Source organism: Ctenocephalides felis, unplaced genomic scaffold, assembly GCF_003426905.1.
Source record: "Ctenocephalides felis isolate EL2017-DRISC unplaced genomic scaffold, ASM342690v1 CF-g0.4_SCAFFOLD_03573, whole genome shotgun sequence".
In the NCBI taxonomy this organism is placed as follows: domain Eukaryota; kingdom Metazoa; phylum Arthropoda; class Insecta; order Siphonaptera; family Pulicidae; genus Ctenocephalides; species Ctenocephalides felis.
In genome coordinates, this window is record NW_020539727.1 from 11582846 (window position 1) to 11608563 (window position 25718).

Consider the following 25718-nt stretch of genomic DNA (forward strand, 5'->3'; position numbering starts at 1 on the left):
GGTTGACTGAACTTTTACTCATCATCATCATCGACTAGTCATCCAATATTTAAATTGGAATATTTTAAAATTCATATATGGGATTGACTTATATATATATATATATATATATATATGTATATATATATATATATATATATATATATATATATAATATATATATCTACCATAGTTAACATTTGTTTCAGTGCCCCCTACAAATTTTAATTGTACAGCAATTATATCCAATTTTTTTTTGGTTTTATCTAATTAACCCATTAGTATTAAAAGTGAAACATATTATAAAGTATAATTAAAATGCAAGTTTTAGAATAAATGTTATAAATTTGAGAACATAACAATTTACAAAAAAATACAATAACATTTATATTTTAAACATGCATTATTACTATTATTAAACATTTAAATAATGAAGTAATAATAGTTTTAATGAATTCGATAACTACAAGGTAAAATTATTGAATAATATTAAGAATACAAGACTAGATTTTAATTTTAAAGTAAATTTAATCTTCTGGCTTAACAAAAGATAATCTGAAAAAGTTTATAAACAAATATTATAATTTTTTTATTTCAATATAAAATTTAATATTTTGTGAGTGGTATGTTTCAAAAATATTGATCAATTCGTTTATTTATGTATAAAACTAGTGGGGTGGGTGGCATCGTGCCTTAAGGCAAATTGCTGGAACTTCCCGTACCGTAACGAAATGTTCGAGGAATATTGAATGTTTTCAAATAGATCATTATAAATATTGTAACATTGTCTAATATTTATAAGAATTATATAAACTGAATTGCAGAGTTGAAATTATTTGTTTAAAGTATATTAAAACTATAGTCAGAATTAAAAATAAAATCTGAATTATTATTTTCGATATACAAAAAATTAAAAAAAAAAAAAAAAAAAATTGAGACTATTTTTTTTTCCAAAATCAATTATTTGGTTAAAACAAGCAGAAAGTTCTTTGAATCAATTAAATCTGACGCTTAGTTTTCTCAAAAACTGCCATTTTTTGTACATTTAGCTCTGTATCTCCGAAATGGCTGGGCCTACCTTTGCGAAAAACTAATAACCCCTTCTCCCTATCATTACTAATTGAATGTGTTTTAGATCATTCAAATCGGATGCTCCGTTCTCACAAAAACTAGATTTCTATTTTCTGCACTCTTTGCTCGTTATCTCCGTACCTGCTGGACCTCCCTCTACCAAAAACTAATCAGCACATCTCCTTATCAATAGGAATCGAATGTTTTTTAAACCATTCAAATCGGTTGATCCGTACGCCCGAAAACGTTGGCGAAAATTTGATTCCATACATACATACATACACACACACACATCCATTTTTTCTGAGGTATGCCAAAACGTTCAGAAACCTTCAAAACGTCGAGAAATGTAAAAATTTTCAATTCCGATTTTCGGCCCATTACAATAACTTACCCTACGGGAAGTTAATACTATTTTGTTTTTAAATTAGTTCTTTCTATTATTTTATCGACGTAAAACTTTTTGAATCATCCAAACCCGACGCTTTGTTCTCTCAAAAACTGCTATTCTTGGCAATTGCATTTTTGCATTTAGCTCCATATCTCCGAAACGGCTGGTACTTCCTCTGCCAAAAACTAATCAGCACATCACCTTATCAATAAGAATTTCATTTCGCTTATTTATTGTTCTGTTGTTATAAATAGTGAAAAAAGATCCTGCTATAATTTTTCGTTTAAATAAATTGTAGTAGGTTAAGAAAGTGTTTTAAAGTATTGATGTGGTCCGCAAGCATAGTTTTAAATTGTCTGGGAAAATTTGAATGATTTTAGTGTCGTTGTAAACGGTAAAAAGTGCAGAAACCTTCAAAACTTGAAAATTTTCAATTTTTCGGATAATTGCAATAACTTACCCGACGGAAAGTTAATAATATATAAAACTTGGATACTTTAAAAATAAATTACGTGAAATGTAAATTCTAAGTCCAACAAAAAAGGGTGTCACCAAAGTTACACATTTAAACGTCTTAAATCCCACGCAAGAAAAAGTGTACCAATTCCATTCCGTTCGGATTAAAAACAAACAGGTTGTGATCTCATCCTTCCGTTATCGAAGTATCGATAATTTATTGATCCATTTAGCGTGTTTCTGTCTTAATCTGGTCTCTTTTTCTGCTTTTTGCTTTTTTATTGATGTTATCGATTTTTTTCTATCGCCAATAAATTACACGCTTTTATATCATATGAAGTCACTTCAACGCGCGTTCCAACGGTACAAACGAGATTGTACCGATTCAATCGGACGAGATTTTTGCAATCGCAAAAAATACTAAATAATAATGAATACATGTGGGAAGGATTGTTTTTTTCTCTTGCACAAACCCTACCAATTGCTTAATTCTTCATTGATTCACCAAATTAACAAATTTCAAATTAGTAGAACCAGCTTTATCCAATCGATTCAGATTAGAGTAATTAGAATCAGCATCAGCACGTCTCTTTATCAATAGGAGTCGAAATTGAATTATTCAAATCGGTAATTTCATGTCCAGAAAATATTGAATGAAATTTTGTATCCAAACACACACACACCTGTCTATATGTTATAAACGTGGTTTAGGAACCAGACCACCTTAATCTCAAACAGCAGTGATATCAGATTTTCAATAGAGATTATATATTCCAAATATGATATCAAGTGCAAATAGCCTTTCAGAACAATGCTGTAATATTAGAGATATCTAATATAAACTCATCAGACAAAGAACCTACCTAACATATATCAGTATTAATTTCTGATTTTCTGAACTGAACTGAATAGATAAACCATATATTTTTTGACCTGATCAAAATTCCTTAAAGTTATTGGTGATTCTGAATCAAAAGTCAGTTCTGGTCAAGTGCCTACTATTATACATATAAATTCGTATGTGACAAGTTCAATTCGATATAACTGTCTTATACCATATTAGAATTGAGATTATTGACCGAAAATAACATTCATTTACACCTCTGCCGAATTAGCGGACAAAGTCAAATTTATAATTAAAAAACCGTCATATGAATCGTAACATGCAAATTAATAAATTCATATATGTAACTGAAGTTATATTAATATTTTTATAATTTTTGCAAAATTTAGAAAATCATTAAAATATGTTTATCAGAACTACATGTCTATAAGTATGTGTATACATTGCAGCAATGCCCAGGAAAGAAAATTTTTTACTTAAAATTAAATTTGAGATCTTTAACTCCAAGCTTGATATAATACTGCTTAATATCGCGCTGGCCGAACATCAGTCCAAATTGTGCTAGACCAAGTTCTTAATTATTACACCCAGTCAGCTTTTGTTGATTAGAATAAACTGTTCTCTAAAATAATCCAAAACAAAAAAAAAATCGAAGCATAAAAAAATTGAATCTAAATAATTATTACAACTTCCGACTTACAACAAAATTCTAATATAGTATAAGATTCTTAAATATCAATTTATTCATTCACCCAATCATTATATTAAGTGCGATATGATTCCATGTTTTCAAAACAAAATCTTTTAAATTTTATACATTTGCTATTTTATTATATATTAATTAACTTCCTGTAATATATAAGTTATAGTAATGGCAAAAAAATCGAAAATGGAAAATTTTATATATATTCACGTTTCAAAGGTTTCTGAACATGTTGGCATACCTTAGAAAAAATGGATGTATATGTGTGTGTGCGGATACAAATTTTCTTCGATGATTTTGGGAACACCGATCAACCGATTTGAATAATTCAAAAAACATTCGATTCGTATTGATATGGAGACGTACTCATTAGTTTTTGGTATAAGCAGGTCCAGCCGTTTCAAAGAGACAGAGCAAAAAGTGCAGAAATTCCGATTAGATCCTGGACATCCGCTGCATGTCGTTGTAGCTGAGTTGGTTGGCGCGTCACTACAATTTTCGTTAGCGTTACTAGATAAGAAAGTCAAAACTGATCGGGTTCGGATCCCCGCTTAATTAGAATTTGTTTATATATATTTCATTCAAACATATATAAACAACGTCGTCTAATGCAACATAGGAACAAATAATAAAAATTCTAGTTTTCATAATATTTATTCATAGGCATTTTTGTTGACTGATTGTTTTTATTCTTCGAATGTTTAATTACGGTACGGGAAGTTCCAGCAATTTGCCTTAAGGCACGATGTCATGCGCCTTGATATTTGATCAAAGAGTAAAATACAAAGAAATTCTTCACCTTGGTTTCAATTAAAAATTACTAAAAATGCTTCAAAAACAATTTCTTTTCCAGATGACTGGTAATTTCTACAAGGATTGGAGGAGAGCAATTGTACCTATATATATTATATTACAAGTAAGTTCAACTTTATTTCTTCAACTTAATTAAAGAGATTATCTAGAAAGTCTTTAAATTCTGATACCATGTATAGATTGATCATCTACCAAATAAAAAAATCATTGCCAAATAAAAAAAATTGATGATCCAAACTTGATTCAAAGAACTTGAATAAAATATACCATTTTGCATGAAAATACTTTAAAATATTTACATTTGACATTTATATTAATTATATATGCATTAATAATCTTTTCCTTTCTTTTAGATGTTAACAAAAGAATGTCTATCACATGGCAGACTGATGGATCCTCCAGCCAGAAATGCAATGTGGAGGTTTGGATATCCAAATCCGGTCAATTACAATGACAACGAACTATTTTGTGGAGGCTACGCAGGTAAAATAATACAATATGACAACATAAATAAAAAGCTTGCCCATGGTTCTGTAGCAAGTGCTTTAGTCTTGCAACCACAAGATTCCAGGCTCCCATTCTCTTCCGTGTGAAATCAGTTTTCACCAGGTCTAAATATTTTTTCAAGTGAAAATAGTCTCCACTAACTATATTGTGGAGACCACGCAGGTAAAATAATACAATATGACAACGTATATAAAGAGCTTGCCCGTGGTTCTGAGGTAAGTGCTTTGGTCTTGCAACCATAAGTTTCCGGGTTCCCATTCTCTTCCATGTGAAATCAGTTTTTACTAACTAAATACTCAATATAATATTACTATATAATAATTACTAAATATATAATTACTAAATATTTTTTAATTATAAATAGTCTCCACCAATTATTTTGTGGAGGCCATGCAGGTAAAATAATACTTGCGTAGTATAGTATATAATAGGTTATATATAATATGTATAAAGAGCTTGCCCTTGGTTCTGTAGTAAGTGCGTTAGTCTTGCAACCACAAGATTTCTTTTCCATGTGAAATCAGTTTTCACTAAGTCTAAATATTTTTGCAAGTAAAAATAACCTCCAAGAGCAAAATTTTAAGTCAAAAAGATTAATTCAAAATGTTCAACTGACTTGATATAATAGTACCTACGATCAAGGTTTCGCACTAAGGAAATCTTCAAAAACTCATTCATTTCATCAGCAGCAAGTTGATTAAGGAAGATTATTAACTTCCCGTAGGGTAAGTTATTGTAATGGGCCGAAAATCGGAATTGAAAATTTTAACATTTCTCGACGTTTTGAAGGTTTCTGAACGTTTTGGCATACCTCAGAAAAAATGGATGTGTGTGTGTGTGTGTGTGTGTGTGTATGTGTGTGTGTGTATGTATGTATGGATACAAATTTCCAGTCACGTTTTAGGGCGCACGGATCAACCGATTTGGATGGTTCAAAAAACATTCGATTCATATTGATGAGGAAAAGAGCTGATTAGTTTTTGGCAAAGGCTGGTCCAGCCGTTTCGGAGATACGGAGCAAAGAGTGCAGAAAATAGAAATCGAATTTTTGAGATAACGGAGTATCCGATTTGAATGATCTAAAAAACATTCAATTAGTAATGATTGGGAGAAGTGCTTATTAGTTTTTGGCAAAGGCAGGCCCAGCCATTTCGAAACTACGGAGCTAAATGTACAAAAAATGGCAGTTTTTGAGAGAACTAAGCGTCCGATTTAAATGAACTTTCTGCTTGTCTTAACAAAATAATTGATTTTGGAAAAAAAAATGTTGTTACAATTTTTTTTTTTTTTTTTTAGTTTTTTGTATATCGAAAATATTTCAGATTTTATTTTTAATTCTGACTATAGTTCTAATATACTTTACAAATAATTTCAACTCTGCAATTCAGTTTATATAATTCTCATAAATATTAGACAATGTTACAATATTTATAATAATCTATTTGAAAACATTCAGTATTCCTCGAACATTTCGTTACGGTACGGGAAGTTCCAGCAGTTTGCCTTAAGGCACGATGCCATAATTGCCTCAAGACAGAATTCCACTTACAGCTAGTTTATGAAATTACAATGAAAATAAAAACTAATTTGAAATAGAAAAATATGATCACAACTAGAAAGAATAACTAATAAGTTAATATCTAATTGCCACCTCTAACTTATTTACAAAACAAGTACTAATGCAGCAATTCTGCCACATTGCATAGCGTTGTCATAGCAACGCTGCATTATGTTTGTTTCTTGGTAGTGAAAACTGTGAAAATGTCTACCTATTTGCTATGCGATCAGATTAGGCGTATTTTATATATAAACAAGCAAGAAAGAATGTAATAATTACACTACCAAAACTTAAACAAGCTTTAACAGACTTAAAACAAGCGTTGCCATGACAATGCTGTTATGGGATCTGTTTGGGCAGAATTGCCTTATAAGTTTCTTCATGCAATATAGACAATTTGTAATTCATTTAACTTTTTTTATTTAAACATAATAAATTTGTTCTATTGATAATCTATGACTATTTCACAGTGCAGTGGGACAAAAACGAAGGCAAATGTGGTTTATGTGGAGACCCTTACCATGTTGAAAAGCCGAGACCTCATGAAGCTGGTGGAGAATTTGCTAGAGGAGTTATTGCTAGAAGGTAAAATTCATGAAATTCGGCTTCATAATAAAGCAATTGTATATAGAATAGAAATATTCAAATTCTAGATACGTGATGGGCCAAAAAATCGAAATCGAAGTGGAACTAACAGCCAACCATTGGGGCACTTTTGTTTTGAAATTGTGTCCGACGAATCATCATAAAATTGAAGCCACCCAGGAATGTCTGGACGGGTGAGTAAAATTTGAAAATAAATTATAACTAGGTTAACTGGCATTTTACCTTAAGGTAAATTATTCAATATGAGTATACCAGTTTGCTCTAGGACCTTACACACACATACTTTTTAAATTTTGGTTTCAAACGATTCCGAATGACTTAAAATATCAAGAAAACATGTACTCATTCAGAACAAAAAAAACAGACTTCTCATTCAAAAAGATGATTTAAAAAATTCCATTTACGAATTATGAAAATCAATTGAAGTAATTGTGGTCATTACAACCTTTTATGGATTACATAAATACTTCAACTAATGATTCTTATTTCTCTCTTATTGACTAAGTAGTTGTGTTTAATACTTATTCGTAAATACAATGTCCAATCAAGATATGAAATATTTTCATAAAGTCAATATTTTTTCCAGTTATCCTTTATACGTTGCCGGTACCAAGAAACATTTTGTGATACCCCGAGATTCTAATAAGAAGGATGTGTTCAAGTATCATGTCTCCTTGCCAAAGGACCTCACGTGTACCCATTGTGTTTTGCAATGGACTTATCACACAGGTGAATTTAATTATATATTATAAAACTAAATTGTGAAGTTCCATGAGACAGCCTGATATCAAACAGAAGTGATATCTGTTTTTTTGATTTATAGAAATAAGTTGCCAAAATAGTTCTTACCCATCATTGCTTCATCAATAGAAAAATCACCAGTATTACAGAAATTATAATAATAAATTTATCACATAGAGAAGGTACAACCTTTTGGGTTGTCATGTATAAAAACCATGACATTTAAAACAGACAGTGCAACAGTCGTAGGACTGGTTAAATTGCTGTTGAAAAAATCTTCATTACTTATTGGAACAGAATGAATACCATAATTTTTGCTTCGTGAATTATAAATCATATTTAGCATTCCGACAAAATATCATAATACTGCATTCTATACTTATGTTGATTATTGTATCAGATTTCTTAATAAAATTGGTAGCGTATTTTTTTTAAAAAAAAAGATCTTAATTTTAACAGGCAGTCTCCATCAGAAGTTTTTTGGATAACTATGTCAGATTTTAAATATCAGATGTGTTTTAAATAAGTTATTAATAATCGACAAAAAAAAATTAAACTTTTCCCCTAAAGTAAGTTGCATGAGTTCTCGATATAAAATTAGATGAATTAGATATAAATTAGAAATTAGATACGCAAATAATCGACTTAAGAAATAAGAATTAAGATTGAGCTATTTAGCTGCAATTTTAACTATTTATTGGGAAAATAAAGTTTCCATTTTTAACTAAAAACTAATCAATACAATTGCAAATTGATGTTTTTCAAACTAACAATATATGAAAGAATATTAATTAAATTTCATTTCATTTTACTTTGTATTTTGAAAATGAACTTTATTTAAGTAATTTATGTATTTTATTCAATAAATGTATTTTATTGTGAAAAAGCATTTTATCAAGGGCGATCAGTACAAATCACTGAAGGGAATATACGGCTGATATTTTCTAAAAACTAATTGCCAAGCAAGTTCCCAAATTATTTTTATTTTCCCTAAATGGAAAATAAATTTTCAAAATCGGTTCAAGATTTCTTGAGAAAAACGTTGGCAAAATATTTAAATGACCGTAAAATTTTAGTATGTTCTTTGGGACCAACATAAAAAATTACATCAAAAACATTTTTTCAACAGTTATTTACGAAGAAACGGCTCGGCCGATCTTTATAATAATATCTTTCGAATAGCTTTTGAATGTTTAAAATCGAGCCAGAATTTTGGCTAAAAAACGGACGAAAATGTTCCACTTTTCTCTTAATTACTAAGAAACGGCTCGGCTGATCGTCGCACAAAATTGATATACGCTAGCCTAGTCCTCATCGAGTTACATCAAATGGCTTCAAAAATTTTGAGACCGTCCAGTCGTTTTTGAGAAAACACATACGTACAAATACATAAGCATAATCTTTAGAATTAGGTCTCATTCGACTCAGAATGACTTGAAACGTCGAGAAAACACAAAATTAGCAAATCGGATTTTCTCATGAAAAACAAACTTCTTGTACGGACAGTTTTGGCGTTTTACACAGTCTTTTTGCAACTATTAAAATTTTATATAAATAATTTACATTGTAAAATAACGTTTGCCGGACCAGCTAGTATATATAGTATATATATATATATATTATATATATATTCAAAAATTTTACAAATGTTTTTTAGATATAACTTAGCGAACAAATGAATGAGTTTTATTCAAAATTTGACGCTCTACAAAATAAATTATGAAAAACATGTTTTGCAGAGCGTCGAATTTTCAATAAAAGATGTTACGAATTGTCACTTTTAATTCATTTGTCGCTAAGCTATACATAAAAAAAAACATTTTAAAAATTTTCCAAATTTTTTCCATGCTATTTCCATACGAAGCTTTAATTGAATTGTGCACTATCTAAAAGTTAATATTAAGAGCTAAAACTTCTAGAGAATTATTTTTTATCAACTTGGAAGCATTTAAGCCCCTGGGAGCAATAAAATTCGAAAATGTCCATATTAAGTTCCACCCTAATATACAAATATCATTTCTTCTCCTTTATCCAGGTAACATGTGGGGCCAATGCGCCAACGGCACCGAAGCCGTCGGTTGCGGCAAAGCAGAAACCTTCAGAAACTGCGCCGACGTTTCCATAGTCTCCAACGCAGGAGGCGGCAGGCCTCCAACCTCCCTGCTCTACAATCGCCTGGCTCAATTCCTGAATCAACAAGCACTGACCAGTAACTACATCGTGGGAGTCACCGGAGTACTTGGACCGACATCGAATTACAGCCATGCCCTGTTGCAGTCGTTGCTGTACGAAGACAAAGATGCCGAGTGGACCAGAGAGGTGGTCAAACCTACTGGTTTGGATGATCATCCTTATTTGTTGTACTACCAGGATGTCAGGTAATGGGAAAATGAAGTAGATGGGTAAAGGAAAATGAACTTCAGGCAATAGGCATGAACTTACGTATACATTCTCTTCAAAATTACTATTTGCTCGCCAAAGCATAGGGAAAAGTCCTCTAGTGGCGGACACGTAAGGTTAAATTATGATTTATGTTAGATAACAAAGTTAGAAATCAAACTAAATTAACAAAACCGCAATCTTTGCTAAAAATAATCTATACTATCAATCAAACTTTGCTATCAAAAAATATGATTTTGAACAGTGGCACCTAGTACCGAACATTTCAAAATAACCAGTATTGGACACATAGGTAGCCATATCCACACTCTGCAATGTCTTTGACGAATATTCTTATTGTTAGATATTGCAAGAAAAGTCACTATTTATCCACCCTTTTGGCTGGGTCACACCGATGCTCTCAGCTCGTGCATTCATAAGCTTTTCATTCTATGACTAAAAAATACGAAAAATGGGGGTATGTAGTGACCGTTAGCACTCATACAGAACAAAATTAAATAATTAGAATAAATAAATTACGTAAATTCTCACAAGGAATATTAATATGTTTACTGTCCGGCACTAAGGGACGACTTAGTATATGGTTCTAAGGGACAAACATTATCGTTCATTTGGTGGCACCTACTAAAATTGGTTAAGGGGCACAACTAGTGTAACCGCCTAAAAAAAGGTAATTTTTGGAAATTTATATTGAAAAAAACTACTTTATCAATTATTTCAAAATTTTAGAAATATATTTATACATGTTTTAAGAATAGATAGTAAAATTTTTGAAGAAAAAAATTAACTATTTTTTAAGTTATCGTCGATCTCCAACGGCGCGAGAGGCCCTTAACTGCTGCAGTGGTTCCGGCCTTCTACGTGAATGAAATAAAAAAAAAAAATCTCGTTAAACTAGATAATATTGTCTGTAAAATGAACTACGATAAAGAAAAAATTCAAAAAATGACAAAATAACGGCGTTTTTATAAAAAAAAAGTCAAATTCTACCCAAAAGTTTGGTCGTTTTTGGACTGTCAAAATTCGATTTTTGATCCGATCAAAAAACCGATAGTTCATTTTACGGAGAACTATATACAGAACATGTAAAAAAAATGATAGTGATCGGATCATTTGTTTTTGAGCAATCGATGCTGCAAATTCGGAAAATGCTGTTTCGAGAAAAACGCGTTTAAAGATAAAATGATTGTTATACTATATACTATATATATATATATATATATATATATATATATACTCTTTAAATGGCTGTGACTCAAAAACTATTTAGAATATCGATTTAAAATTTTGGTATGTTATTTTTAAAGGTTTAACCTCCTATCGAAATGTGGAAAAATTGAAAATTCGATTTTTTTGAAAATTTCACACTGGATGTGCCCCTTTATTAATCTGAATTCTTTGAATCAATTGTTTACCCGATTCAAAAAGTTGATAAAAATATAAGGAAATAATAATAATGAATAGTTTAAGATACTTTCACTAAATGGAGGTTTTAAAACCACGCTGTTGCAAAAACAATATTAATAGTATGATAAATATTGATAGTATACATGCAATTACATTAAAATAGTATTAAAATTTGTAACACTATTGATAATACTATCAATATAAATTGCATTATCTATTACCATAAGTTTATAAATACTATTGAATTTGTGCTTAAAACTCTTAAAAATTATCTTTTTCATTTTGATTTCAGGGAGCCTGAAAATGTTTATCCAGTCGTAGTAAGAGATCAAGTATGTCTAGCCAAAGGTCTGTTCAAAAAATCACCTTACATGGATCAATGGTGCCAAACAAACTGCCTTAGTTATCCACCGAATTGTCCACAAGTCATATGTCATTGTCCGTAAGTAGAAAAAATCAGCCAAAATAAGTATAAATAGAATTTAGTTGTTCGAATAGCATCATGATAACTCACAGAATATAACATTTTGATTGTTCTTCTAAAACAAAGAAAAATAATCTATAAAAAATGATACAGAATGCAACCTACATGAAATCATAGAACTTAGAACATTGCTGTTGCAGTGCCAAGTGCTTATCACAAGGCCAAGAGTAAGCCCCCAAAAAAAGAACAATAATTATTATTCCATCAAGCTTACTAAAGCCATTTACATTTCATTATTAATTATTAATGTATTTTTCGATTATTTCCCAGGCAAACTTGTGATGCAATAGGAGATCTAAAAGACCGTGAAGGGGCAGATGTGTATTGCCAAGACCTCTGTATCAAATATCCATCGAAATGTCCAGAACACAGATGTTCTTGTTATTAAACCTAGACTTTTATAAATCTCATAATTTAATTTTTAATACCTAACATATTTAAATCATGTAATTATTAGATAACAGATATTTGTTTATGTGTAATGTAACATAGAGAAATAAATTAATTTATGATCATAAGTGAAATTTTCATTTGTTAGAAGTTATCTCGAGGGTAAATTAATCATAATAAAGAATTTAATAAGGAACAAACATTTTATACAATCTCGATTATTATATATTGACAATAATATACATATATATATATATATATATATATATATATAATCATTTGTAAAAATAACTGATGTCATTTGTCTGTTAATTTCTGTTACATGTGTTATTTATATATTGGCATTAAGTAAAATATCTAACATCTTAAGTTAAGAATAATTTACTTAAATAATGTGTTATTATTCATTATCTGATATTATCCAAAATATAAATAACCATGGCATGAAATATTCTTCCTAAATATAAACAACGAAAACAGTACATACCATAATCATCAACAGCATTTTTCACAATATCACTCACAATTAAGAAACTAGTAATTATAACTAATAATTAATAAACATCTTCAAATAAAATATTTGAAAGTTATTTCAGACAAAATAACTGTTGAACAACTTTATTTAAAATGACAGCTATTGCGGCCATTTTAAAAAAACTTAAAAACTGATCTGAAGTTAGAACTACTGCTTACTTCATTCGATCAAACCGGTTACGAAATTCAAATTCAAATTTGAAGTTGTGTTTTATATTTCATTTAATCATTAAAGAGTTACAAACACTTTTGTAACACCAAAATAAATAATAACAATAATTTGAACTTTAAAGCATTAATTAAAACAGTTGTGCAAAATCATTCGTACTTACACTAGTAGCATTTATGGTGTTTTTGACAAATAAATATTTTAATAGTAATAACAAACCCTTATATACAGATTTTAGAAATGCTCTTAAATATATCTAAAACTAATTCGTTTTGAACATGTTATGTGCTATAAATTAATTTTTAGGTGTGTGCTTTAATAGTTATGTGAAAATATATGTGAACAAAGTTGAGCAAGAGATTTGGCGGCTAATAGAAAGGACTGTAGAATATTCTGTCTAAAGAAATCATTATGAACACACTAAGCATTAAATAAAAACTAAATTGTGTTGAATTCTTGTCACTAGAGCTAATTGTATTTGAACTACTGTTTCAAACTTTGTAAATATTTCATCAACTACAAAAATCTATATCTATGTTAATAGCCGCCAATTCTTTAGCTATGATAATTATTATCACACAACACAAATGCAAGTATTTCAAAATACATTTATCCATTTCAACTATTTTATATTTGCACACATCTATGTCTGCATATTATTTTCATAATAGCAAATTAAATCCAAAAATGAGACTTGAAAAGCCTGAATACTTTTCAAAAGTTCTGTGCACTTGTATTAATTAAAATTAAATCAAAATCTACTTATATGGTGGACTTCTACAATATTATAAACCTGAGAGCAATTTTGTATTTTAAAATATTATAATATTACTTTCATTTTTGTATTTTAAAATATTTTAATATTACTTTCATAATTTAAACAGGTATTAGATAAATAAATCGATGTCCTACAAGAATACTTGGCAAAGCACTTACTGTAAAATTGGTAGATGTAAATTGCACAGAAAAATGCTGTTTTCTTTCTTTTATTAAGTTTCTTTCTTTCATTTAAGTAGTATTTAACAAAGAATGATATCTGATAGTCATTTTCTACTGCAATAAACAAATACCAAAAAAATACAGACAAGATTATTTATTTAAACCTTGATTCAGTTGCATTATATTAATACTAAATCATTATAACCAAGTCAATAAAGACATGAACTTAAAAAGCCCTCAGAAATAGCTCCAATTTATTCCTTTTATTTCTAATTATCTTATTTTTTTATTATGATTCAATTGTCCCTGTTAAACTAGCAGCTTTAGTTCTTAAATTATTTTCCACACTATAAAAATATTTCATGCGAGCAAATATTTTTATAGCATTTTCATAATCTTTACTCTCAATGTATTTCCCTAATTCAAGCCCCAATTCTTGAACAGTTGCTTGAATCTTTTTTAAAGATTCTGCAGCCTGTTTAGCCGTAGATATTTCTGCTATCTCTTCATTGCGTTCCATCATTTCCATTAAGAACTCTGTGTCTTTAGATTCACTCTCTTCCGAAAGACTTACACCGACATCTTGAAGTAAATACTCTGCTCGATCTATAGGGTGATTCATTGTAGAATAAGCTTTGTTGACTCGAGAACTCCATTCCAGAGACAGTTCTTGTTCTTTTTCTGATCTATTTGTAAACTTATCGGGGTGTAATAATTTTTGTAAACTTTTAAACTTTTGGGACAGACTTTCTTTATCTATTGTGTACTTCTTTTCTAAATCTAAGATATTAAAATAATTATCACTTTTGTCAGGTTCTCTTAATGTTTTACAATGTTCACAAAACATTTGATTTGTGTAAGAACAACTTTTCTGACATTTCCAACAAATTTTGTTTGTGGAGGCCAAGGAACGTATAAAATTATTGGATATTGGATTTTTAATATATTACTTATTAGAGACGATTCTCTATTCTTAATTAATCCTAATAATTTCCACATTACAAAAATTATTCAATTACATAAAATATTTGACATCTATGAAACATAACCTCAAAGGATCCATTGACACAAGGGTGCTTCAAATATTGGAACTATTTTTTTTATTATTTAAACAATATGTATGTTATTTATGTAAGGAAATATGTTTTTAAGTAATTTGCCTTCAAAAAAAAAAAATTATTTGTGTTAAAAATATTAATTATAAATGTCATTTCAATTAATAATTAAATATTTACATCATAACAATTTTCTGTGCGGATGAACAAATGTATATATGCGCCATGTAACGTTTCTTTTTTAAATTAATCAAATGATTTTTATAAGTGCCAAAATTAAAATTAATCGTATTCCGTCTAGAATTAACTTTAATACAAAAAGTTTGTCTTATTCAAGCAGTTTGACTGTTTTAATTAGTCTAGAATATAAAAAGTTTGATATATTTTAGAGAATTAACTGCTTTAGGACACATATTTTGTTTAAAAAAATCAGAATTTCAAGAAAAGCAAGATATTCATAAAATTGTCGAAATTTTACAAAAACCACCTTGTTTTTATAATATCCCAAAAATTATATATAAAGATACATATAAAAGTATAATATTAAAAACAAATCCAAAAAAGACCTACATTTTTATTATACTTTTATATGCATTTTCATGATTTTATACTCATGCAACATATATATATATATATATATATATATATATATACATATATATATATATAGATATATATATATATATATATATATGTATATATACATATATATATATATATATATATATATAATACATTCATATATATATATATACATATATATTTATATATATATATATATATATATATATATGTATATATAGACAGGATCATTCTATGATGTATATAATTATTAATAACAACTGCACTTATAATAGCTATTCTTAACACAAAAATTAATACACAATTTTTTTTTTTCAAAGAAAACCACCCAAAAACTTATTTCCTTACATAAATAACGCACATATAGTTTAAACAAAAAAAAATTTCTTTGTTCTAAAATTTTTCTGATTTTGAATAATATTTTTGTAAAAAAAAGTACAAAATCGGAGCTGTTTCTAAGGACTTTCTACGAAAAAACCTTTATCGACTTGACACTTAAAATTATCACTAAATAAAATAATTATTAACAAATAAGTTGTGCATCCTTACATGTCTATATTAACAATTCCGATCAGCATAATATATATCACATACAAAAACATTTAATTGAATTAAATATGCGTTTTGTGGGTTTTAATCTATATACAATTTCCATAATCTAATTCTTATATTATTTATATTATTAAAAATACTCTCAAACAAAATATTTTCCAAAAAGAAATCGTTTACCAATAAATAAATTATTTCAAGCTACAAGATTCTAATTATTCAATATATATAATAACTGCAATACTCACATAAAGCGTATAACATCCTCATATGAAAATATGTGGATGTGATGAAAAATATGTGAATGATGATGAATCTTAGCATATCTTGTGTCACAACCTCTTTCCGATGTTTTGTGCTGCCGGCAGTAAAAGAACCTGTTTTGTAAAAGTTTTCAAGTAACTTTTCCTTTTCACAAAATCTGTCGTAAAGCCACTGGGTTTGTTGCTCGGGGTTATCAGGAACCTAGTAATAAGATAATTAGATTAGGTGAAATATATTAGGCATGATAGAATTAAATGCATTATATGATATAAACTAATGGCATATGGCATCACGCCTTAAGGCAAATTGCTGGAACTTTCCGTACCATAACAAGATGTTTGAGGACTATTAAATGTTTTCAAATAGATTATATACTGTAACATTGTCTAATATTTATAAGAATTATATAAACTGAATGGCAAAGTTGAAATTATATATTTTAAAGTATATACAGCACTCTTATTGTTCAATAAATTTACATTTTTTATTACTCTGCCTTCAGGTGGTAAACCATTAATTGAACTGATTAATTTATCATTAGAATTGATCTAATATTGCTCATATATTATTGTATTAGATGCGGTATTTTATTAAAACTACTATTATTTTAATTCTATCTATTTATTTTCTTTATCTCCTTTTATTCTATTTTTTTTCTTCTTGATTTTGATTTTCAATACCATAACTTTTAACTTATAGATTGTATTGTAATCTGATTGTTAAAATTAGCAGAAATAAATAAAAAAGATGCAGTAATTCCACAAAATGGATATTTTCACTTGAAACATGTTTTAGATCTATATTTCCTAATAAAAGTTGATATTTAAAATGTATTTAACCAAATTTTGGTGTAGTTACTAAATTACTTAAGATTTTAATAAAAATTCAATTACCTCATGACTAGGATAAAGTCTGTAATATAATACTGTTTTACATGGCTTTCGGAGCCCATGCAATATAGTAGTTAAATCTAAGGGATCACCTCCAGGGTAGGCAATGGTTATATCTAGTATCCATCGTAATTCCGGTACAGATTTTTTTTCTGAAAAAAAGTAAGTTATAACGATTAGAAAAAAGTAATTTTTCTCTATAGTAATCTAAGAACTAAAGTGAGAAATGTTTTTTAATGGCCTCGCTTACTTAGAGCATTTATTTACCTCCAACATTTTCATTTTTATACTCTACACACTAGCCCTGTATATATTCTATACTATTCCCACTCTAATCTTGTTTTTCTTCTCTCTTCTAATTTTATTTCATTTCAAATAAACCATTTTTAAATTCTACTTCTTACTTCTATTTCTATTCAATCTCAAATCAACAATTTAAATTCTATTTAATTTCAAATTAACTATTGAAAATCGATGAGCCAAAAATCGATCAGAGGATCGCTGTCGTGTAAGTCGGACACGTTACTGACTGAGCTATTCCCATCACAATATTCCTACTATATTGCTATCGGTACTTGCATTTCTGCATATATATTTATTTTCTATTTTATCAATTACAATGATTTATAAAATGCCTAAAGAAATTTCATATAAAAGTATTTATTATAATCTATTTTGAGATTTTTTTTTAAATATTAATTAAATTTAGTTATAATCATGAAGGTTGCCAAACATTTTTTAGACTCTTAAACAAATCTATTGATCTAGCTTTATTTTTATTATTAAGTATAAGTTTATAATATCGCCAGAAAACACGATTTATTTCGCATATAAATTGTTTTTTGTTTATTAAATTTTATTCTGCAATCTGTATATATTATTGCACCCAGTGGAATATCTAATAGAACAAATTAAAATATGATAAAACAAAAACTAAAAAAAAAATTATGATTTGCTCTTATCTGTAATTCTAAAAATCCAAATCAGTTTAAGACAATGTTTTCTGAACATGTCATTAATTTAAATCACACTTTCAATACCAAAAATCTTATCATTTTACATAAGGAAAAGAATGGTGACCTCAAAAAATTTGCTGAATCTGTATTTATCTTTTTGAATCCCCTTTGCGTTAATAAACAAAATTCTCCTCTTTTAGTGCATGACTCTTATCACATTATTATCAATTTATTTAAAAATATTGCTTCAAATCCTTGACCCTATTTTACTTGCTTAATTTATTTTAATCTATTGTGGGAGTAGTAATGTATATTAAAGTATAAACTCCCATCATATAAAAAAAAAATATAAATTTTATTCATTATAAAATATTACTAATATGAAAAATATAAAATGACAAGTCCAATTGTTTTTTCACAATCATGACCAGCCTGTTTGATCCCCACACTATAATATATTTTTGATTTAATCTTTATAAACTTTGTAAAAATTCTTTTAGATACTGTTATAAATATTAAAAAAAAATGCTGAGTGATAACACACATACTATGTCTATATATATTTTTTTTTTAGTTTTTTATTTTGTATTATTTTTGGATTCTTGTTCGAAACTCTACAAAATATACACAAATCCAAGACTCTACCATTCAATATATATATATATATATATATGGACGATTGGGCTGTAAAATACTTCAAATGTATGTTCAATGTATATCGATGACTGGCTGAAAATCATTATTCAAGATATGTCTCAACATCAAACAAAAAAATCTAATTATATATATATATATATATATATACACACACACACACATATATATATATATATATATATATATATATATATAATAAAAATAATAAAATCTTATTACCTGGCTCTATATTATTCGATTTATTATTATTCGACTGTTTCTTTGGTCCAATTTCATCCATAATTGCTTTCAGAGCTCCCACTCTTGGTAATGAAACATTATTTAACACCGGCAGATTGTTTTTTAAAGCAAATCTAAAACAAATCATACATTAATATCATTACTTTATCATTTTATAATTAACAAATACAAAAATTAATTACTTTTGACTCGTTTCTTTTCGTTTTCTCAAAAAGCCACCTTCCGGAAACAAAACCATCCACAATCTTTTCCTTGGAATGTAACTTTCATGAAGATGTTTTCGAAGAGCAATAATAGATTCATCACGGTTGTTCTTGCCCTTGGTAAAGGAAATATTTAAAATGTAAATAGGATTTTTATTAATTATTACAATTTCTACTTACAGAAACAATAAAGAAATCCTCGTGCAATACACTAACAATACCGAAATTAGTGTATTTAAATAACCTATCCATAATCCACATTAAATTAGGTAATATATTTGGTTTAGCATTGAAAGTTGCCATTAATAATGGTACATCCGCAGTACTTTGGTGATTCGCTATAACTAATGTTCTTTCGTTTAAACATGGTGTTATATCATCCCCATCTTCTACAACTAAAATAATGGAAAAGGAATTGTCTAAGTAGTAATAATACATACTTTCAAAATATATTTACTTATGAATAAACAAATAGAAGCTCTATTTCAAATTTACACTAGAAGTGAGGTTAGAATATTCAAATATTAAAATACAGCATTTATAATTAAAAGTGCATATAAGTGGCTTAAAAATTTCAAAGCTAATATTCAAAGCAACTATTAATATAATTTACATACTAATATAAGTATATCAAGAAGTTCTAGAGTATCAATTACTATATTTACTTTCATAACCAGCCGTGTAAGACCACATAGCTACCATCGAGAGCAGCCAATGAAAAAATAATCCTTCTATCCTCCAATAAATGTCTGGATATAATATTTTTATTGGCCATAATGTAAACATCCATATTGCATATGTGGGTATGCAATATATATTATTTACTATAATGAAAATGACTCGGATCAATGCTCGTGGAATTAAGTAAAGGTCCCTGCAAAAAAAAAAAAAAATCTTATTAATAGATAGAATAGAAATAGACAAATGGGTAAAATACATTGCAATTGTAGTCTTATAACAATCATAAAAATACTAATCGTTTTATTAACATATAAAAGAATAACTTAATATTGTAATTTGAAATAAAAAGAATAACTTGATAATATTGTAAATCATTAATAGATAGATCTATTAATGATTTCTTGGTAAATTGAAATATCACTAAAGAATATTTTTAGACTAAAGAATAAAATATAGATTGATATATACTATTTTTTCCTCGATTAATAAAATATTTCTTTATTTGTAAATCAAAAGATTTACAATAAATAAGAAATTATTTCTATTAGTTTCAATTACAAAATATTTCTCTAACAAAAAGAGTTTTAGACTTCAAATTATCAATGTATTATATTTTCTCTTATTAATTGTATCTAAGTACTAATTGTATCTAAATATGTATCTATCAATAAGTATATCAAAGTACTAATTACTTTCATTGACAAATTATTTCTTCGAATTACTTGAATATATTAATTAATTACCAGAATAATTTTGACTTGAATGAATAAAATAAATCTATACTCCTCGTAATTGAATTTTCATTACATGTTGACATTTTGATCTATGAATAATGATGTGTATGTTTAATCGAACAAGTAAAAATATATGTATAATAGAATTAAAAAATACATCAATAAACTTGATTGAATAAGAATCAGATTTCTCAATTAACTTGATTTTATAAATGAAGATATATGTTATGAATCAAAGTAGTATAAGAGATCTAGATTATAAATTAATAATTTAAAAATCTTTCAATTTATTTCAATTAATACATTTTAAGTATTTTGTTAATTGAATGAAACAAATTGTGCCAAATTTCTTAAGAATACAAGGAGAGCAGAATTCTCAAAAATTATTATTATTCTACTTTTTTGATCAACAAATAAAAAAATTTATTATTGTTAAACAAAGCTGAAATTGTATATAATATTAATCAATTAATAATAATAATTGTATATATACAAATCTATATATGAATTCATAATACTCAAATTTTCTCATATTATTTTTAGTTTATAATTTGTACACTTTAAAATGTAATTATATTGTATTATTGCCTTGGGCATTAAATGAATAAATAAATAAATAAGAGAATAACATAGATATTGATAATTTTAGGTCAAAACATATTTTTTACAAAAAAGAAATACGTTAAATAATAAATTGTAAATTTAAAATCTTTTGTTTATCAAACCAATCTAGTAAAATTAAATTCTGGATCAAAAATATTTACAAATTTATTGCAAGTGTGTAAGGACACAATTTCTCGATTATTGTAACATTTATCTACAAAAAATAGAAAATATCTTGTTAATCAAATAATGGTAAAAAAATTAAATAACTTAGAAATCGATAAATCTAAGTAAAAAATTGCCTTTGATATTTATATAAATAATTATTTTTAAATCGAATGCCAAATTTTTGGAAAGCATGTAGAGACCAAATTTCTCAATTATAAATCTTTTGATCTACAAAACTTAGGATCGTTACAACCAAAATTATTAATTATCATATCTTTTTTGATCTACAAATAAAGAAATATGAAGTTAATCAAAGCAGTAACAATATATAATAGAAATAGACAATTTTGAGTAAAACATCTCTCTTGATCTAAATGTAAAGAAAAACTTTGTTAATCAAAGAAATCTTTATAATAAAATTTTCATTCTGAAACCTTCTGGAAAGGGATCAGATTTTTCAATTATTATATCTACAAATAAAGAAATATGTTGTCAATCAATGTAGGAATAGTATATACAAGCTTGATCAAATAAATGATCATTTAGCACCAATAAAATAGAGTATTTATCAATGCTTAAAACATTGATCCATATATTATAAGAGCGTTAAAATCAGATTTTCGAATTATTATAACTCCTTTTATCTACAAAAAACAAATATTTTGTTAATCAAAGTAGTAACTATAAGTAATATAAATTAATTAGACAAATCTTTAACATAGGGTTATGAATTTTTATAAATTGACAATTTCAAGTCAAACAACTCTTATTCCATTTATAAAGAAAACATTTTGTTAATCGAACAAATCTTAAAAATTCAATTATGTCATATTCAATACAAATAAAGAAATATTGTATTAATCAAAGAAATCTTTACAAATAAATTACATTAAGTTATTTAGACCAGTTTTATTAATTTTTATAATAACAATGATTAGAAACTGATAATTTTAAGTCAACAATCTCTTTTGATATAGAAAAAAAGATGTATAAACAAGATTTTAAAATAGAATTGTGCCAAATTTTTTTAGTGTCCATCAAAAGGTATTATTGTCATTGATAAAAACTTGATTGATCATATAACATAAAAGCGTTGCAATCTGATTATTATCTTAATTATTATTATATCGCTTTTGATCTACAAATAAACAAAATTGTTATTAATTATAGTTGTAATAGTATATTGAAGAATAACTTAGAAATTGATAATTTTGAATCAAACATATCTTGTAATTCATTTATAAAGAAAAACTTTGTCAATCAAACCAATCTTTATAAAGGAATCATGCTAAACTTTCTGAAAGGATGTCAGATTTTTCAATTATTATTTGTACAATTAGAGAAAAATTATAAGTAATGATTTTTAAATCAAATCTCAAAATACACTTGTACTCCTTTTATAAGAACTTCTTTGTTGATTGTATGAATCTTTTAAAAACAAGTTACGCTAACTTTTAATTTTCAATTGTTATAATTTTTTGGATCTACAAATAAAGAAATACATATATTATTAAATGTAGTAACAGATTGAGCATAAATTTATGCCAAAAATCCATTTATGATGTATAGAAAAAAATATCTTGTTAATCGAACAAATAAAATAAAATTGTATCATGATTCTTTAAAGTGTCCATGAAATAGGATTATTGCCATTGATAAAAAAAATGATCTACATGATCCTCATATGTTCAATCAGATTGCGAAGACTCTTTTCTCAATTATTTATAATTCTCTTGATCTAAAATTTTTACAAATAATTTGGGCCAAAATTTCTTGAAAATATAGTGACCAGGTTTCATAGTGTTATTTGAAGAAATCTTCAACAATAAATTATGCAAAAAATCTCTGTGTCACTTATTATACTCTTTCGATCTACAAATAAAGAATTATATTATTAATCAAAACTGTAACAGGATATAATAGATATCGTATTGATAATTTAGAGTCAAAAATTTCTTTCAGATTAGATATGGGAAATACATTGTTAATCGAACAAATCTGTAAAAATAAATTATGGCAAAGGGAACCCTTATATACAGATTTTTCAGTTATTGTAGTAGAAAGAAATTAGTCTGATAAATTAATAATTAGAGTAACTTTGAAATAGATAATTTTGAGCCTAAATCTCTTCAGATATAAAATCTATACAAATAAATTAAGCTAAATTTCTGAAAGTATACAAAGACAACATTTCTCAACTATTATAACTGAAGAAGGCTTCAATATATTTTTTATATAAATAAGTTGTACAAATATCTTAACCTTAATATATGTTATTTTACTACTTACTGATATAAAACCATGTTCTCGGCAATCATTACTAAAAAAAAAATACTCTCACTTAAAAAATATCCTCAATCACAGGTTTCATCCTAATTAATAGTTCCATTATAATCCTGCATCTTGCATTTTTGCAAAGAAATCTCTGTGCATCCGACATTAAAATCCAACTTGTCATAATTCACAAGAATCACCTCATTTTTCGAAATTCGGAGTTAACTTTTAATACGCATATTTATGATAATTTCATTTATGAATCGATATAGAATGGACTATCACTTTCGTTGACTATTGCATCATAACACTTGACACTTTAATGAATGAACTGGAATTAATGAATGAATTATAATAAATTAATTAATTGTATAATAGTTTTGTTTTATTATCATTTATAAACAGTCATTATCACGAATTTTATTTATATTTCCATTATTTCTTTTATCACTTCGTCGTGTGACATGCACTCGGAGTAAAGCATAGATACTGAATGTTTCTATGACATAGATATGAAGGTTGTTGCAATTGAGTTTTGTAGAAAGTGGGGCTCCAAAAGGCTTAAAGGGCACATGTTGAGCAATTTTGAATGAGATTGTTAATTCTGATTTCTGAATGAATGAATTAATCATTAGTGCTAATTCGGAAATTTGTTAATGTAATCGTTTTTTTTCTTGTAGCTTGCATGAACAGTGCTTGTCAACGTCGGCGGAAATTTTGCGGGAAAACTAACGCGAAGATAGCTACGAATAATAACATTCTATTTTTTTTTAATTTTAATTTATTTTTAATAAGATATTAGTATCTTATTATTCTAATCGAAAAATTTATTAATATTATCCGTTTTGTAGTTTACCTTCTTGGACAGTGGCTCTCAACATTGTCAAAATTTTCCTAACAGAACTAACATGAACATAGTTACGAACTAACATGAAGATAGTTACGAACTAACATACCAAAAACGCTTTTTAAATATATATTGGTTTATTATATGTTATTTTAATTATTAATAATTAGACAAACCATATTTTATGTTTTATTACTACAAACTTTCATCTATTGTATTTAAAATTTTCTACTTGCTATTTAGCCCATTAAAACCTTAATTTTTTATAAGGTTATTAAATAAATAAGTTTAAAAAAATGTATTTTGTTGTACAATAATATTTATTGTATTCGATATTCTAATATTCTGGTAATTTAATATTTTAATAATAAAATTCTAGTTTTTTTTAATTTATTTTTAATGTTTATCAAAAAATATTTTTTGTGTCTAATATCTTATCTAATCAAAAATTTCATTAATATTATCTTTTCTGCAGTTTACATTGTTAAACAATGGTTCTCTACTTAGTCAAAAATTTCCTAACAAAACTAACATGAATATAGTTACGAACTAACATGAAGATAGTTACGAACTAACATAAAGATAGTTACAAAAAACAGTTTTAACTAGTAGCGTGAATGGCACCGTGCCTTAAGGCAAATTGCTGAAACTTCCCATACCGTAATTAAAAATCTTGGTACGTAACCCAAAAAAAATCACACACAATGTTTACACATTATTAAAATCTCTATAAAATATCTGATAAAATTTGAGATTCCATAACCGCTGGACCTGCTTTCCCAAAAATTCAATCAGTTCTTCCTCTTATCAATACAAGTGAAATGATATTTGAATTATTAAAATCGGACGTTCCGTTCTCTTAAAAACTGAGTTACCGTTTTTGGTACTTTTTGCCCCGTATCTTTGGAACGGCTAGACCTGCCTTCGCCAAAAACTAATCAGCACGTCTCCTTATCAATATGAATCGTAGGTTTTTTGAATTATTCAAATCGGTTGATCGGTGTTCCCGAAATCGTCGTCGAA

At 27.1% G+C, this 25718-nt stretch overlaps 3 protein-coding genes across 3 annotated transcripts; 1 reads left to right on the top strand and 2 right to left on the bottom strand.

Annotated features, from left to right (window-relative positions):
- Positions 1 to 4319: 4319 nt before the first annotated feature.
- On the top strand, positions 4320 to 12348 carry LOC113388983. The gene is made up of 9 exons (XM_026626016.1): positions 4320 to 4360; positions 4611 to 4740; positions 6793 to 6907; positions 6976 to 7101; positions 7515 to 7657; positions 9705 to 9870; positions 10018 to 10047; positions 11769 to 11918; positions 12231 to 12348. Exons 2-9 carry the CDS (start codon positions 4611 to 4613, stop codon positions 12346 to 12348), a joined length of 978 nt encoding a protein of 325 aa, XP_026481801.1. The 5' UTR covers positions 4320 to 4360.
- A 1861-nt stretch (positions 12349 to 14209) lies between these two features.
- Positions 14210 to 15051, bottom strand: LOC113389233 (iron-sulfur cluster co-chaperone protein HscB, mitochondrial-like). Its single transcript, XM_026626291.1, has one exon. The coding sequence runs from the start codon at positions 14837 to 14839 to the stop codon at positions 14282 to 14284; it is 558 nt and encodes a 185-aa protein (XP_026482076.1). The 5' UTR covers positions 14840 to 15051; the 3' UTR covers positions 14210 to 14281.
- Positions 15052 to 16112: 1061 nt separating this feature from the next.
- Positions 16113 to 24245, bottom strand: LOC113389177 (acyl-CoA:lysophosphatidylglycerol acyltransferase 1-like). Its single transcript, XM_026626233.1, has 7 exons — positions 23864 to 24245; positions 20054 to 20262; positions 19569 to 19783; positions 19368 to 19504; positions 19165 to 19298; positions 17336 to 17484; positions 16113 to 16643 (listed from the first exon to the last, which is right to left on the bottom strand). Exons 1-7 carry the CDS (start codon positions 23890 to 23892, stop codon positions 16398 to 16400), a joined length of 1119 nt encoding a protein of 372 aa, XP_026482018.1. The 5' UTR covers positions 23893 to 24245; the 3' UTR covers positions 16113 to 16397.
- Positions 24246 to 25718: the final 1473 nt, after the last annotated feature.